Here is a 16,386-nt window from a genome sequence, read left to right as displayed (position 1 = left end):
CACTGTAAAAAAATCTTAGTGTGCAGCACGTCGACAGGTTCCATATAAAATTCATTAAAATGAGCATTAAACGTGTCAATGTGTAATGTCTGTTTGTCTGTGCTTTAACTCCAACGCAGGCAACGGCTGTAATTAAATTAATTTCGTTAACTACTGCTTTAATTACATTAATTACCCAATGTAGAACATTAACTACATTTTAACTTCATTATTTACAGTTAAAATTTCGTAACTAAAGTACATTAATTACATTTTCAATACTTTTAATTACAGTACTACTTCAAAACGCATTAATTACTTTAAGTACTTTTGATTGCATTTTAACTTCAACGCACCGGTTCTTTGTACTGCGTGCCCCTTGCTGTAAGCAGCATGTCACGGGTTCAAATAATTTATTTTGCTGTGCTGGGCCCGCTGTCACATGTTGCCTACGCACGGTATTACATCACGGAACCGAACTTTGTTCATTTAAATCAAACATATAAATGTTCATTCTATAAACATACGAATAATTCAAAATAAATTAAAAACATTTTTGCAACAAAAATATATATGTTTGAATTAAAGTCAAAAGCAGGCTTCCAGTGCGTGCGCTACCGTATGCGAGACGCTATACGAATAGTCTCATAGTCATAGCAGTCTCATGCGCACGAGATTTGTAGCACTCTGTTTCTCTCTCTTCAGTTTTGTCGCATCTCACATTCTCATAATGTCAGTGTGTCGCACTGTTTTGTAAGCACAGCACATTTCCGGATGTATGCGTTTCATGAGAACGAGTATCATGCGACGTCGCGTGAGCCGAAGCTCATGCGCTTTTCGCAATGAGACGTCGCTAAGCGACGTTTCAATGCGACATCGAAATAACAAACTAAACTGGAAGACCAACTCGTGTTCTTGATGTGGGAAAAGTGTTGTTTTGTTTTGAAAACGATGGAAAGCGACCTAGCTACTACACTCTTATCGAACATGGAGAAGAGGTGTCGGATGGTTATGACCAACCAAGTTTTCCTAGCGGCAATTTTTGTTGATTAAAGGATTAACTTGAAAAATGGCCCATTCATAACGAACGAAGGAAGAGATGTGGCTTTGGTAAGCGAAATGTACAATCAAGTTGTGGTGTATTTGCTCGTTAATACATATGCTTTTTTTTAATTTCACCGAGGGTCCACGGTACTAACACTAGGACTATTTAGAAATCTGTAGTCGCAAATTGATTGTTTCAGTTCAGCATCATGGTTGCTGATATGAACTATTCTCTGAGCACTAACACATCTGAAGAATTCAGTTGCTGCCGTAGTAAGTTTGTTGATTGACAGGTATTCAATACAATTCCTGAAGCAAAAAGCATAGCAACAATCCGTAATGCAGATATGACACAACTTTTTCCTAAATTTATTACATTAACCTTAATCCAGCATTTCGTACCTACGTACACTGAGGTGCCAAGTTGATCGGACAAAGGTCGTTTTCATACAAACTAGCCAAGTTTAACATGTTGTAAATGTGTTCTGTTATGATCAATTGAGCTGAAATTTTGACGCAAAACTACAAATATTTTGAGCTTCACGTGTAAGAAATACCAAATTTTTTGAAGCACCTGCTGGAAGGTGACAATAAAATTAAAATTTGTGCATAGCTGATCGGACAAAGGTCAATGGAAAAGCAAGTTTTGAGTCAAAATTTTAACTCAATTGATCATAACAGAACAAATTTACAACATGTTAAACTTGGTTAATTTTTAAGTGTAGACTTGTGTGTATGTAATGAGAAGTCACCACCAACGTTTTTGCAGCAAAGTACACTTCTGCGTTGAAAATAATCCCTTAAAATAGTGTTCACTCAAGCAAGACAAAATACAAATATTAATCTTCAGAGTTCTATCATTTTTTTTCCTCTGTTCGGGACATAAAACCACTGCGACCAGTAATTTGATCTATTGTAGTATATCCCGTGTCCTTACTTTAGTGCATGTCGTATTACTCCATCACTATTGAGAAATGATGAAGCATTCGATTTTTTTACAGTTGTCATTCTCGCATTTATCGCAAGGATCCGACTCTAATTGAAAGGTCCCGCTATTTATACCCTTCGGAGTGTTGGAACACCCTTCAAAGGCGCGCTCCTTTGTCAATCAAAATTGGATCTCTTAGCAACAAAAACAAGCAATGACACCGATAATGACCATGCATCAGAACCCTAGTCTTAACCACTTCAAACTAGGGAACAATGAATAGAAGATTTGGAATCACATAGGTGAAGACTAGCTCATTTTTTCCTTGTTTCAAGATCATCCTCGGTCAAGGAAACCCGGGGACTTGTCACTATCAACAAGGCATAAACAGTAACAAGGACTAAGATGTGTTCCTTTGATTACTGAAAAATCCTGTTCCCCTAGTCTGAAGTAGACAAGACTATGAATCGGTGGTAGATCTTACATCCCGTAACGTACCACGAAAAGGTGATCTACCCACGTTACGGGGCAAGAGTTCTATCATTACTAGCGTGTTGATATGATCGGTCAAGTCAGACCGAACTGTGATTTTTTTTTGATTTCGAGAAAAACGAATTTAAAGTTGGCTGTTCAATATTGTGTCTTATGTAATAGGACAAATCATTTGACCGTTTTCTCTTGCTACTCTAATTTTTCAAATCTGGCTGAAAAAGTGAAATATAGCTGAGGGAATTCTTGATCTTATGATATCATTAACTCATTTTTTGTTTTTATTTTGCTACTTAGTCGCTTCTGACTTAACGCCAACTATATGATCTTATATAGTAAAATCACAGACAAACAGACGTAACTCTTCATTGTGTATCTTCGTTCACGCATATAACGGTTGATTTGAATATTATCAGTTCCGCGAACTACCCACCGCAGCGCTGGCATCGGATCACTTTGACGTTTCTTTACATTCTATAAAACTTTTATGCAATATTGTTTGCGAATTAGCGAGCAATCTTGTTTTCCGCGAGAAGCTAGAGAGATGTCGTTACTGAGGTCCTATGTTTTGAGATACTATGTTTTCAAGAAAAACTTTTTCAAAGAGTTACGTCTGTTTGTCTGTCGTAAAATGTAGTGCTATTTTACATTCAAAATCATCCATTTATATTTTTACTGGTCTGAGTAAAAGTATTCTGAGGGATTCTGAGTCTAATTTGGTTTATTTTTCCACCAAATGGGCTGAAAGCTTCAGAGGCTTCAAAAAAATGTATTTTAGAAGATTTCCGCATAAGGACTTGTTGAAGGACACATAGTTCCACAGATATTCCGGTATTATTTGGGGTGCTAACATGCTAACGGTATCTCAACCAGGGATGGGAAATCGTTTTCATTCATTTCGTGCATTCATTTACATTCATTTGCCTCTAACTTTTTTCATTAACAGAATTCCTTAAAATAGTGTTTGAAACTTTTGAAGGTTTTGATATTAGCTACATCTTTTGTAAATTACTCAAATCGGTAGCTCTTATGCATGATGAATCAGAGCGATAGGAACCCACCATTGTTTTTCAGTGAATGTAAATTGCATTCACTGAAAAACAATAACATGTTCTGCCAGATCTAGTTCGTCATGCATAAGAGATTCAGATTTTAATTATTTACAAAAGTTTTAGTTAATATCAAAAGCTACAAAAACTTCATACATCATTTTACGGTATTCTGCTGATGGAAAAAGTTACTGACAAATGAATGTAAATGAATGCACGAAATGAATGTAAATGATTTTCCATCCCTGGTCCCAGCTACGGTAAGGTTGCCATCCACCGCTCACGTAGTCTTCCTTTAGCATCCTTTCGACAAGCAATTGCGTCTTACTAGGATCATGAGTGGTGATCTTACGGTGATTCCAGTATAACTCTGGAACCATGTGTTGAGTCTGCTTGAATCTATACTAGAAGATATTTCTGGAACCATTTAAAAACTTCACCTCATTTGAAAAGGGCACACAAGTCTTCTGTGAACAAACCGTTTCAGTCCCTTCTCTCGTCACCCGACAACATCACATATGATGGGACCGCGAGAGTCAAGGCATGCGAAACAGCGCACGGTGATGGCGCCCTGAGAGAGCGCATAGAGATGTTGCAATGAAACAGTCGCATGTGATTGAATACATGCGTCGCATTGAGAGAGCAATGCGATGAGACAAAAAAAATTGAAACGCTTGAATTTGTTGAGAGCGTGTAGCTTGTCGCGCGCATCGTTCTGGTCTCTCTTTTGTACAATTAATGTAGCACACTATGGATTTGAGAGTCATGCGACGCTCTGTCTCACAGCTCGCTGTCGCATTTGTGTACGCGTGAGATTTCCGGAAGCCTGGTCAAAAGCATGTTTATTCCAACAATATAGAATTTGAGTAAGGGATGGTCCATTAATTATGTCACGCAAATTTGGCCCATTTTCAACCCCCCTCCCCCCTTTGTCACATTTTTTGTATGAACCTTATTTTTTGTATGGCTCGTCCTAGGGCTCGTCACAGATTTCAAAACCCCCCCTCCCCCCTAAATGTGTGACATAATTAATGGATGACCCCTAACCACTAAACGATTTTTAGCGTGCCCTGCCTTTTTTCCTTCTTGTTTACATTAGGAAAAAAAAAATTGCTCCAGCTTTGCCAATCAACTGAAAACGGTCCGCAACAAAACCGAAGTCATGGATCCGAAAACCCACCTAGGTAAGTGTCGTAGCAAAGTTCCAGCTCGATTAAACCGGAGAAACCCCACAGTATTAACGTCACTCTGTCGTTTTTGATGCCAATCCTAGGGGAAGGACAGCTCCAAGTATCAGCATCAATACCAATGGTGGAAATATTAAATATTCTAATATGTGTAATATTTGTGAATCTGACAGTTGTTTTTTTGTTTTTGGCTATTTTTGGTTTTAAGTGTATGTCAAATTCTTTTAATCAAAAATGGATTTCACACGAGAGGCAAATCATTCCTTCATGATCTTGCTGGTCACCGCCACCAAAATCCGCTCCTTTTCTAATAAATTCGGCATTATTTGGTAGCTGATCTCAGGGCACATAATCGGCCGCACTTCTGTTCCCAGGAAATAGTCATTAATTAGAAGAATTCTTCATCGTCTGCGAACCAATGTGCTGTCCTCCGATAAAACGGCAATCGACTGACTACGCCACCCCTGTAAGCGGAGTCCCAGAGTGATGATTCCGTGGTGGTATTACCATAGAGGTAACTCTGACTCGCTCTAAGACCAGAAGGTCCCGAAGAAACGAGCTCAACTTTTTGGCTGAGCTCTGGTACTATCTTCGGTCCCAAGGTAATCGATTCACCCCTCGAAACATAGGAAAATCCACTAACCCCTCATTTTATCTGTCAAACTTTCATAGCGAATCAAAACAAACATAGTGTAGTACTGGAATTTATACTATAATGGGGTACGTTAGTCGATTTGCTTGGGACCAATAGGCTAGTCAAGTAGTGAGCCAATTTAAAATCGTTAGTTTCGTATTGATTGTTGGTATTACGCTCGATTCGCCATGAGCCTGCAACTTGGAGAGATTTGCTGCTGGGGGAACGTCCAGTCGAGTGTCCAGTACCGTTTTTATCATGAAAAGCCGAAGTCGAAATCGATCAGAGCTATCGAAAACGAAAATCTTGGCAAAAATGATGATAAACAAAAAGCTGCAGTAAACATGTGAAATGTGAAATGTCATTGAGTGTATGCGTTAAAGTTACACTGTTAATTTTCTACTTTTAAGCTTTCCGCTTGACAGCTAATATCATTAATATTTATACTAAAAATTATAATAATCACCAATTTGAGCAATTTTTACACCAAATATTACTTCAGATCAAGCTGTTCTTCCCCTACGTTATGTCTGTTTGACACAGACAAACAGACATAACGTAGGGGAAGAACAGCTTGATCTGAAGTAATATTTGGTGTAAAAATTGCTCAAATTGGTGATTATTATAATTTTTAGTATAAATATTAATGATATTAGCTGTCAAGCGGAAAGCTTAAAAGTAGAAAATTAACAGTGTAACTTTAACGCATACACTCATAACGTTACTTCATTTTAAAAGCATTGGTTTTCTTTTTGACAGTTTGATTTTTGAAGCTTCAACTTTTACATTAACGAGAAGGTAAATCTAATATGGACCAACAGGTCTGTGCCATAAAAAGGGAGAGGAGGTAAACTCGACACTGAGCATGCATAAGGGCGAATACGCGATGATCGATTCTCTTCATCGATTTTCTCTTTGCATTGCTACAGCTAAGCGAAACAATTTTCTAGAATTTGTTCAATGCAGAGTAGTAACAGGTTGTATTGGCTATCAAAAGCAACAGCAAACGCACAGAGAAACGTTAAATCTAGCGAGTTATTAACAAAAGAGAAGATCGACGAAGAGAATCGATCATCGCGTATAGGCCCTTATGCATGCTCACTGTCGAACTTTTGATTTGACCTCGGATTTGACAGAGTACTTATAGGATAAAAATAAAATTTCTCAAAACTCCAAACATTTGCATGCAAACAAATTCCATAGACAGGATCCCTCATTCAAGGTTTACATCTTTCCCTTAAACGCTGTCCAGACTGAGCAGTTGTAACATGTTATAACGGTTGTCAAATAATTGCAACACAGAAACCACCATCAAGATAGCACTATAACATGTTATAACTCTATAGTCTGAACGTACTATTAGATCTTAGATGAGTTTTCCGTCCATTAGTAGCTATAGAACAGTTTTTTTTTCGAATGTGTTCAAAACAAACTTTTGCCCCACCGGCAAGCAATTATTGATTTTAGCGTGTATACATAGGCCTATAGGGCCTTTGCATTCGATATTGAACCTGACGAAAAATATATGAGCGCCACGCTCTCGCGTTAAAAAAAAGCCTTTTCTCAAGGAAGCCCACTGTGTGCGACGAATTTTGTTTTTGTTTACATGTGCACTTTCTTGAAGTCGAAATTCGATAGTGAAGGATTTATCGAAGTAGTGTGCGCGATTTATTTTTTATTTTGAATCTATCATTAGTAGTTGAGTTGAAAATAATAAACTTTCCTGATTGTTTTCATATTAAACAAAAACCCACCCTAGAAATGGATCAGATCACGTTGACATACACTTTTGATAATAGCTGTTTTTATGATCAAGAAAATAAGATTCGTTTCGAACCACCGGTGTATGAACAGCGATACCTGACGGTTCTACGGTTGCTGGAACTCGATATTTGGAAGAGTTCGTTCAAAAAAGTTAGTATCTTTTCAACTGTAATCAGGATTTTATCATTGACCCTCTAACATTGTCTGTTATTATTTTAGATTGTCGAGTTTGGCTGTGCTGAAATGAAATTTTTTACTCTCCTGAAAACGCTACCTGATGTGGAAGAGATTTTGCTGGTATGTTAGTTTGTTGTTGTTGCACAGTATTGTTTCATAATATAATATTACATGCTTATACATTTACATAATTTTTGCCATATAATACTTATCAATCATGATGAGAATAACCTGAATAAAAGAGATTTTGGATGCATGTATTACAAAGCGCATCATAAACAAATATACATCCATGTAAATGCGTAAACTTCCATAACATTTCAATGTCCTGGTGTTTTTACGATGCACATAGTGAATAGTGGGTAACGTTTACTCAGATGATGACATTTGTCAACTGAGTAAACCCTACCCATTTCGATAGAAATTAATGAATGCCCTATGAATGCTTTACACTTATTTCGTCCAGGAAGAATATATATAAAAAAAACAATGAAAATGATAATTCTGTAGTTTTTGCAGGTTTGTACTAGTGCTTTTAGCCATATTGCCACTAACACCATAAATCGGTGAATTTTGGTTTCGTTTCGGAAGCAGAGGAGGACACATTCTCGCTTCATGCCAGAGATACATCCGTTCAGATCCTTGTCGAATCCTTGGTTAAATACGTGACAAATATTTAGAAATGACTGGATGAAGAAAACAACAACTAACAACTACACTATAGTCTATAGACTAGCAACGATGGAAATATGCAAGAATTTCAAACATTTATTTTTCTAGCAGCCAGTAATGTTCCAATGTCTGGTCAATCTTTGGCAGCTATCAACATCGGCCTCGCTATGATAACTAGGGCGGCTTCGCAACTGAAGTCTTCATTTAAGCCTGGACCTGACGGAGTTCCTTCCGTCTTTCTCAAGCAACACATCGATAGCCTGGTGGCTCCTCTCTGCCATCTGTTTGAAATGTCCCTCTCCAGTGGGGTGTTTCCTTCCTGCTGGAAATCAGCTGAGATGTTTCCAGTGCATAAGAAGGGATGCAAAAGAAACATCGGCAACTATCTCGGCATCACATCGTTGTGTGCCATATCTAAACTGTTCGAGTTGGTCGTTATGGAACCATTAGTCTCTCACTTCAAGCAGCACTTGAGCGAAGATCAGCATGATTTCATGGCAGGGCGGTACACTACTTCCAACCTTCTGTGTCTCACCTCTACAGACCATATGCAAACAGATGTCATCTACACTGACCTATCAGCCGCCTTCGACAAGTTGAACCATCCTATAGCGATCGCCAAACTGGATAGGCTCGGTATAAACGGCAGTCTCCTACGATGCTTCGCATCCTATCTATCTGATCGTCATTTGGAAGTTGCAATCGACGACTGCCGATCTCCTTCGTTCCCTGCCACTTCGGGTATTCCACCAGGTAGCCACCTCGGCCCGTTGATATTTCTTGTGTATTTCAACGACGTCCATTTCGTCCTTGATGGTCCACGACTGTCGTTCGCAGACGACATGGAAATCTATCTCGCTGACTGCCACCTTCTCCAATTCCAACTCAACGCTTTTGCTAAATGGTGCCAACTGAACCGCATGGTTGTAAATCCAACAAAATGTTCAGTAATCATGAGAACGAAAAGAAGAAACATCCAATTACATTCAGTTATATGCTAGAAGGCGTTGGCGTACATCATGTGAATCACATTAAGGATCTGGGAGTCATCTTAGTTTGTCAACTCACATACAGCCAGCATATCTCGCACGTGATCGACAAGGCATCCAGAACGCTCGACTTCAGGATAGCTGAAAGTTTCACGGACATCTACTGTTTGAAGTCGCTTTACTGCTCCCTCGTCCGGTCGGTGTTAGAATACTACTGCCCTGTATGGAATTCCAATTACCAAAACAGTGTTAAAAGAGTAGAGTCTATTCAACGACGATTCATCTGGTTTGCCCTTCGACGATTGCCTTGGAGGGATCCTCATCGCCTTCCAAGCTACGAAAGTCGGTGGCAGGTAATTCACCTGGATTATTTGTGAAGTCGAAGAGTTACGACAAGGGCCCTGTTTGTGGCAGACATTCTACAGGGCAGAATCGATTGTCCTTATTTTCAAATCGACGTTAACGTTCAACCACGAGCACTCCGTAACAACGCAATGCTGAAGATACCTTTTCGTCGTACAAACTATAGTTCGTATGGTGCTATCAATGGGCTACAAAGGGCTTTCAATCGTGTTGCTTCTTTATTTAATTTTCACTTGGCACGCGAGACGCTGCGTCAGAGATTCCGGGATACCTATAATTTTAAGAATTAGGAATTAAGTTGGACTTCACGGCCTTTGCAGCTTGTTACTTCTTGACTATATTGTACTTCCTAGTATTGCTTAATCCATCATTAGGACTAAACCCAGTCTGTTGATGTAGAACTAGGGTTACCATATGCAAAACTTGAAAAAGAGGACATTTCATTTGAGGTTTGGAGATTAAGGAGGACAATGATTCCTTTTCTTAACATTAAAGTTTAACATTGAGTTTTTATCAAACGTTTTAATAATATGTGCGCTATCACAAAATGCATGATTTGCAAAGGTTCAATTGAGATTGTCATAACTTATAGTCGTTACCAATTCAATTCATCTTCTCGTTATCATTCTGAAAAAAGCATCAAACTAGCCTTCATAATTCATTTTTGATACTTGGGCTGTGTTCCATTTGGCGAATTTTCACTTAAACTTGACAGATGGAAAGTTTCCAAATTAACCTGCTATTCCAGCAGACTTATATCTGACAGACAAGGAATCAATTTTGACACACACCTTCTCGAAAATTGGCCGATCAACAACAGAGGGATTTTCGAACATTATAATTTAGTTTCGAAGTGTCAAATTTAAGTGAAAATTCACCAAATGGACCACAGCCTTGGAAATGATCTAGTCTAGCTGATTTGCATGAAAACTACAGCTTTACGCCTTGAAACCATCCCAACTTTTATCATGTACATACATTAAGATACATGTCATCGTTGATTGAAAACCAACATGGAACATCTAAGCAACTTGTTAATTTTACCACTGACTCAATATAGGATCTCAAGGCGCTGCTATAGTGGGAGCGAAGAGGCGTGCTTAGCGTTTTATACAAAAAAAAAATCTATTATTTATATTATTCCTTACATTTGATTTCACGCTTCCTCTTCGCTCTCAGGCTATGTTTCATTTGGAAAATTTTCACTTCGATTTGACACTTCGAAAATAAATTAGATGTTCGAAAATGCTTCAGTTGTTGATCAGCCGGTCAGAAATAAATTTGCTAGATTGACTAGTAATTTGAAAAAAATTATCTGTCAAATTTAAGTGAAAATTTACCAAATGGAACACAGCCTCAGTAGGACAGCGTGCCTCTTTGTTCTCAGACTGTGTTCCATGTGGTGAATTTTTACTTAAATTTGACAGATGGAAAATTTTCAAATAAACCTGCTATTCCAGCAGACTTATTTCTGACAGACAAGGAATCAATTTTGACAGACGCTTTCTCGGAAATCGGGCGATCAACAACAGAGGGATTTTCGAACATCTTAATAGAGTTCTCTACCACCTTTAGTATTAGTGAGCAGTTTCACTAATACAAGAATTTTACTGGTTGAAAATAAAAAACAAACCGCTGTCAAGTCGAACACTTTGACAGCTGATTTCGTGGTTGAAAATAATAAACAAATCGAATTTACACGGCTACACTAGCAACGTTGTATTGGTGAAATCTTGCGGCAAGAAGTCAATTTATTTTCGAAGTGTCAAATTTAAGTGAAAATTTTTCAAATGGAACACAGCCTCAGTATGACAGCGGCCTAAACAAATCAAGCGTAACTAATCGAAGTATCTGCTTTTGTAAACCATCTCTTCAATCTACAATTTCGACAGTGAGCATGTAAAAGGGTGTTACCAACAATCAATACGAAACTAACAATTTTAAATTGGCTCACTACTTGACTATTGGTTCCAAGCAAATGATTAACGTACCCCATTCTAGTCGAAATTCTAGTACTACGCAATGTTTGTTTTGATTCGCTATGAAAGTTTGACAGATGAAATGAGGGGTTAGCGGAATTTCCTATGTTTCGAGGGGTGAATCGATTAGCTTGGGACCGAAGATAGTACCAGAGCTGAGCCAAAAAGTAGAGCTCGTTTCTTCGGGACCTACTAGTCTACCGTGTACCTCTATGGTGTAACCACGTTGATCGATTCGCTTCGTCGATTTTCTCTTTTGTTAATAACTCGCTAGAATTAACGTTTCTCGGTGCGTTTGCTGTTGCTTTTGATAGCCAATATAACCTGTTACAACTCTGCATTGAACGAATTCTAGAAAAATCGTTTCGCTTACCTGTAGCAATGCAAAGAGGAAATCGATGAAGAGAATCGATCATCGTGTATACGCCCCACTGTCAATTTGTCTTAACTGCTAACTCAACCACGCAAACAAACACCATCATCAGGTAGGGGAAACTTTCGCCTACGAGCTGGTGTTGTTAGTTTCTGTGAGTGAACTTGCAGTTGCCACAAATCGTCGATTGAATTGATTGTTTACAACATCAGATACGTTGATTTGAATGATTATGCTTGAAAAACCTGAAATCCCATAGAACCAGAACGTCAAAATTGAACCCATGTTGGATTCAATCTGTGTGGCTGTGTTCCATTTGGTGAATTTTAATTTAGTTTTGAAAGATAGTAAATTTTCAAATTGTACCAAACTTTATTCTGGCAGACCAGGAATCAATTTTGACAAACACCTCGAAAATCACACGATCAACAACAGTGAGATTTTCGAACATTATAATTTATTTTCGAAATGCAAATTTAAGTAAAAATTCAGAACAATAGAACACAGTCTAAGGCCAACCGGTGAAAACTAACGATTCTAAAATGGCTCACCACTTGACTACACACTAATAGAGTCAGTACGGTTTTACCGAGTTTTTGAATTGCGGAACTGTTCGGTAAAAGTTTAAAAATCTGTGGAAAATTTATTAATGAGAATATTTGTTCTGAACTTGTACATACTTAGTTCTGTTAACCCCATTTAATGATAGAAAATAAAATTGGTCGATTTCATTGATTCCTTACGGATAACGGTCATTTGAATTTTTACCGACCTTTTCAGCAATTCAAAAACCCAGTAAAAAAATACTGACTCCTGTAAAAAAATCTTAGTGTGTAGTCTATTGATCCCATGTAAATCTGTTAGCGTACCCCATTCTAGTCGAAATTCTAGTACTACACTATGTTTGTTAAGGTTCGCTATGAAAGTTTGATAGATAAAATGAGGGCTTCGTGTATTTTCATAATGTTTGAGGGGTGCATCGATTAGCTTGGGACCGAAGATAGTACCAGAGCTGAGCCAAAAAGTTTGGCACGTTTCTTCGGGACCTTCTAGTCTAAGAGTTACCTTTATGCTAAGGCTGTGTTCCATTCGATTAATTTTCACTGACACTTCGAAAATAAATTATAATGTTCGAAAATCCCTCTGTTGTTGATTGTCCGATTTTCGAGAAATTGTTTGTAATAATTGATTCCTGAATAGCAGGTTTATTTGAAAATTTTCCATCTGTCAAATATAAGTTGAAATTCATCAAATGGACCGCAGCCTAAATAATGGGGGGGTTGACAGCTGTAGTATACTCCTAGTCCCACCATCGAATGACATTTGCTAGATAAGATGAGGTTGTGAAATAATTGAACAAATAAGCTCTGCAAACAACTCTTTGAAAATAATTTTATGGGTATGTCACTGGAAAAAATGCAAGGATTAAAAAGGAGGACATTTTCGGGCAAAAGGAGGATGTAGAAAAATTATTGAAAAAGGAGGACATGTCCTCCATTAGGATACCATATGGTAACCCTATGTAGAACCAAATAAACAAACAAACAAACAAACTATTGGCGAATCAAAGCAAAGCCAAAAAATGATGATGCACTAGAAAAATTTCATGCAATTCGACAGATATCAAAACGTCATTACCATATTCACCCACTCGCCATCTGAGAGTCAATCGTCACTTTGATTCTTCAATGGTTTAGAGTGGGATGCCCCTAGTTCCCACGGTAACTGAAAAAAACACGATTGCTGCTCGGGATTATAATGTCCTCTAAGTAAAAGTATGGACCTTTGTCAAAATGCACTGCTTTGCTTGATTGGAACAATTTTTCAGTTTTGTGATGACAGTCGTCCATACTTTTACTAGAGTGATCTAGTTGATTAGAGTCCCTGTATTAGCATAGAGGTAACTCTAAGACCACTGGGTCCCGAAGAAAATCATTATTATTTTTGGCTCACTCAGTACCAGAACAACGGTCCCAAGCAGTCCCAAGCTATTTCACTCACCCCTGCATGTTCTGCATGAATCCACACACCCCTGATGTTATCTGTCAAACTTTCATAGCGAATCAAAACAAACATAGTGTAGTAATAGAATTTCAACTAGAATAGGGTACGTTAATCGTTTGCTTGGGACCAATAGGCTACTAAAGTGGTGAGCCAATTTAAAATCGTTAGTTTCGTATTGATTGTTGGTATTAGTGCAATGACGTTTATGAGAGCAGATGATTGATGATATTGCCAACACTGGACAAGACAATACAACGTAAAAGCACCGACAAACCGATATGACACTTCATTCGAACTTATGCCCGAAAATCGTAAACGGCCGATTTAAATGTGCAGTGATCCGAACTGTCAAAACCAAAGGGGTTTTGATCTAGATAAAAATACTTTGTCCAGAATAGATCAGACACGAACCAATTCCATAGCTTAGCTTTTGCATGCGGGTTCATGGCTCAGCTAAATATTTCGCACGGAGCCAGATGTCAGTAGTGTGCTTTGGTCAGAAATTTTATTGTTTTTGCTATGGTCATTCATGTCGGTTTGTCGGTGGTAAAAGCATAGAGGTAACTCTAAGACCAGAAGGTCCCGAATAAATGTGCTCAACTTGTTGGCTCAGCTCTGGTACTATCTTCGGTCCCAAGCTAATCGATGCACCCCTCGCAACAACGGAAAATCCACGAATCCCTCATTTTATCTGTCAAACTTTCATAGCGAATCAAAACAAACATAGTGTAGTGCTAGAATTTCGACTAGAATGCTTATAGATGTACTTGGGACCAATAGGTTAGTCAAGTAGTGAGCCAATTTAAAACCGTTAGTTCCCACCGGCTGGTAAAAGTATGGACCTCTGTCAAAATGCACTGCTTTGCTTGATTGGAACAACTTTTTTTCAGTTTTGTGGTGACCGCATTCCAGTCGAAATTCTAGTACTACACTATGTTTGTTTTGATTCGCTATGAAAGTTTGACAGACAAAATGAGGGGTTCGTCGATTTTCCTATGTTTCAAGGGGTGCATCGATTAGCTCGGGACCGAAGATAGTACCAGAGCTGAGCCAAAAAGTTGAGCACGTTTCTTCGGGACCTTCTGATCTTAGAGTTACTTCTATGGTAAAAGTGCCATTTTATTAGCACTTTTCGGGAGTCCAGTCAGAAATGCAAAATTCAATATTTTACATTCAAGGTTTCTGCCATTCATCTACCACAAAAGATATGTTTTTCAGCGTTCTGAAATAATTCAATAATCTCAGTGTTTTTTTTCGTTCGATGCCACAGTGCCGCTTTCATATATTTTTTATATTATTCGTGAAAGTGACTTGTAAATTTCATAGCTTTTCGAATTATGAACAAATTTCTAGACAAATTTATGTTTCATAAAATTAATTAATAGAATTCGTATTGATTTTTCGTGGCCTAGTTATGTAACAACTTCTTGTGCCATTCTATTCATAAGGCTTATGAATCTTGTTATTGTATTTAGTTTAGACAGTACCACAAACGAAGTGACACAGACGAAACTTTGGTGACTGCTATTGCATTTTTTCAGTGTACCACATGAAAACACTACTACTGGACTGTACTAGCATTTTCACCAAATATACTAGAATGTTTTGGTTTTATCTCTTTCATTCTACTCAAAATTGAAATGCTTAAAAAAAAAGTACAAAATGATACACTCTTTGTACACTGTCAAAGATCATTGCACACAAAATCAACTTTTTTCATATCAATACAAAACTACTAGCCCAGCTGGTGGCTGATGGCACAAGCTTCTAAGAAAATTCTATTACAGTGACGTACATTATTTTAATTGTTTTCTTCGACAGTTAGTCGTCTGTCACTTCGTTCTATCTGTGTTTGTTTTGATTCGCCTTATAAATTTGACAGTTTAATGAGCGGTTCGTGGATTTTCTTACGTTTCAAAGGGTGTTTCAGTTAGCTTGGGATCGAAGGTCTAGTACTTCCTGAGTCAAAACATTGAGTCTGTCTCTTCGGGACCCCCTGGTCTAACGATTTTAAATGGGATCTGAACTTGGCTAGCCCATGGTCCCAAGTACATCTATAAGCGTACCCATGCTCGTATTACAATCGGTCGAAGTTTGTGTTCTTTTCTTATTCGCCTTATAAATTTGCTTCGATTAGCTTGAGCCAAAAAAAAAATAGCTTGTTTCTTTGAGTTTCTTCGAAATTTTTCCTTCACAGACCTTAAACAGTTCCAAATCGGTCCTAAATAAACTCCCAAAATTTGAACTTGAAACTGTCTGTACACAAACCATTTGAATAGGAATTACTATGGGAAAAGCAACTTTTAAACATATCTTTCTATCAATTCACCATGTATATCGTCAAAATGTTTGATTGCTTTGCTTGTATGAGAATTTTTCAGCTACAATTTTGCTGAAGACCATTTTCGATTATATGTGTGGAACAATAGCTATTAATGGTTCAAGACGCTAATGTTTTATGATACTGCTAAATCAATTACTCAGCAGGCCCCATTGGTGTTTCACGCGTGAAATAGAGCACAAAAATCATGGTTACTATGTCATACTGCACAATACAGTGTTGCCAACAAAACAACTGCTTAATCATGCCATAAGATTAGCAATTAAATAATTAATACCTACTTATTTAATTAAACGTTTGGCTCAAAAACGATATCTCGCAAAGATGTAGCTGAGAAAATTTCCCATAGGAAAATCTGACGATCTTTCTCGCAATATGGAAAAAAGCTAGAAATCAATGAACAAAACGGTTGGA

The 16,386-nt window shown here is 37.9% G+C and overlaps 1 protein-coding gene across 1 annotated transcript in view; it reads left to right on the top strand.

Annotated features, from left to right (window-relative positions):
• The first annotated feature begins 7,006 nt into the window (after positions 1-7,006).
• Positions 7,007-16,386, top strand: part of Hen1 (Hen1 methyltransferase) — a 35,024-nt gene continuing 25,644 nt past the window's right edge. The window contains exons 1-2 of the mRNA XM_065226111.1: positions 7,007-7,224; positions 7,294-7,371. Of these exons, the coding sequence (XP_065082183.1) occupies positions 7,072-7,224; positions 7,294-7,371 (231 nt within the window). The 5' untranslated portion in view covers positions 7,007-7,071. The remainder of the gene's footprint in view (positions 7,225-7,293; positions 7,372-16,386) is intronic.

Source organism: Ochlerotatus camptorhynchus, unplaced genomic scaffold, assembly GCF_037179485.1.
Source record: "Ochlerotatus camptorhynchus isolate MF236.1 unplaced genomic scaffold, CSIRO-AGI_Acam_v1.1 ptg000244l, whole genome shotgun sequence".
Taxonomy (NCBI): Eukaryota; Metazoa; Arthropoda; class Insecta; order Diptera; family Culicidae; genus Ochlerotatus; species Ochlerotatus camptorhynchus.
Note: the sequence above shows the minus strand (reverse complement) of the source record. Positions and strands in the feature narration are given on the sequence as shown.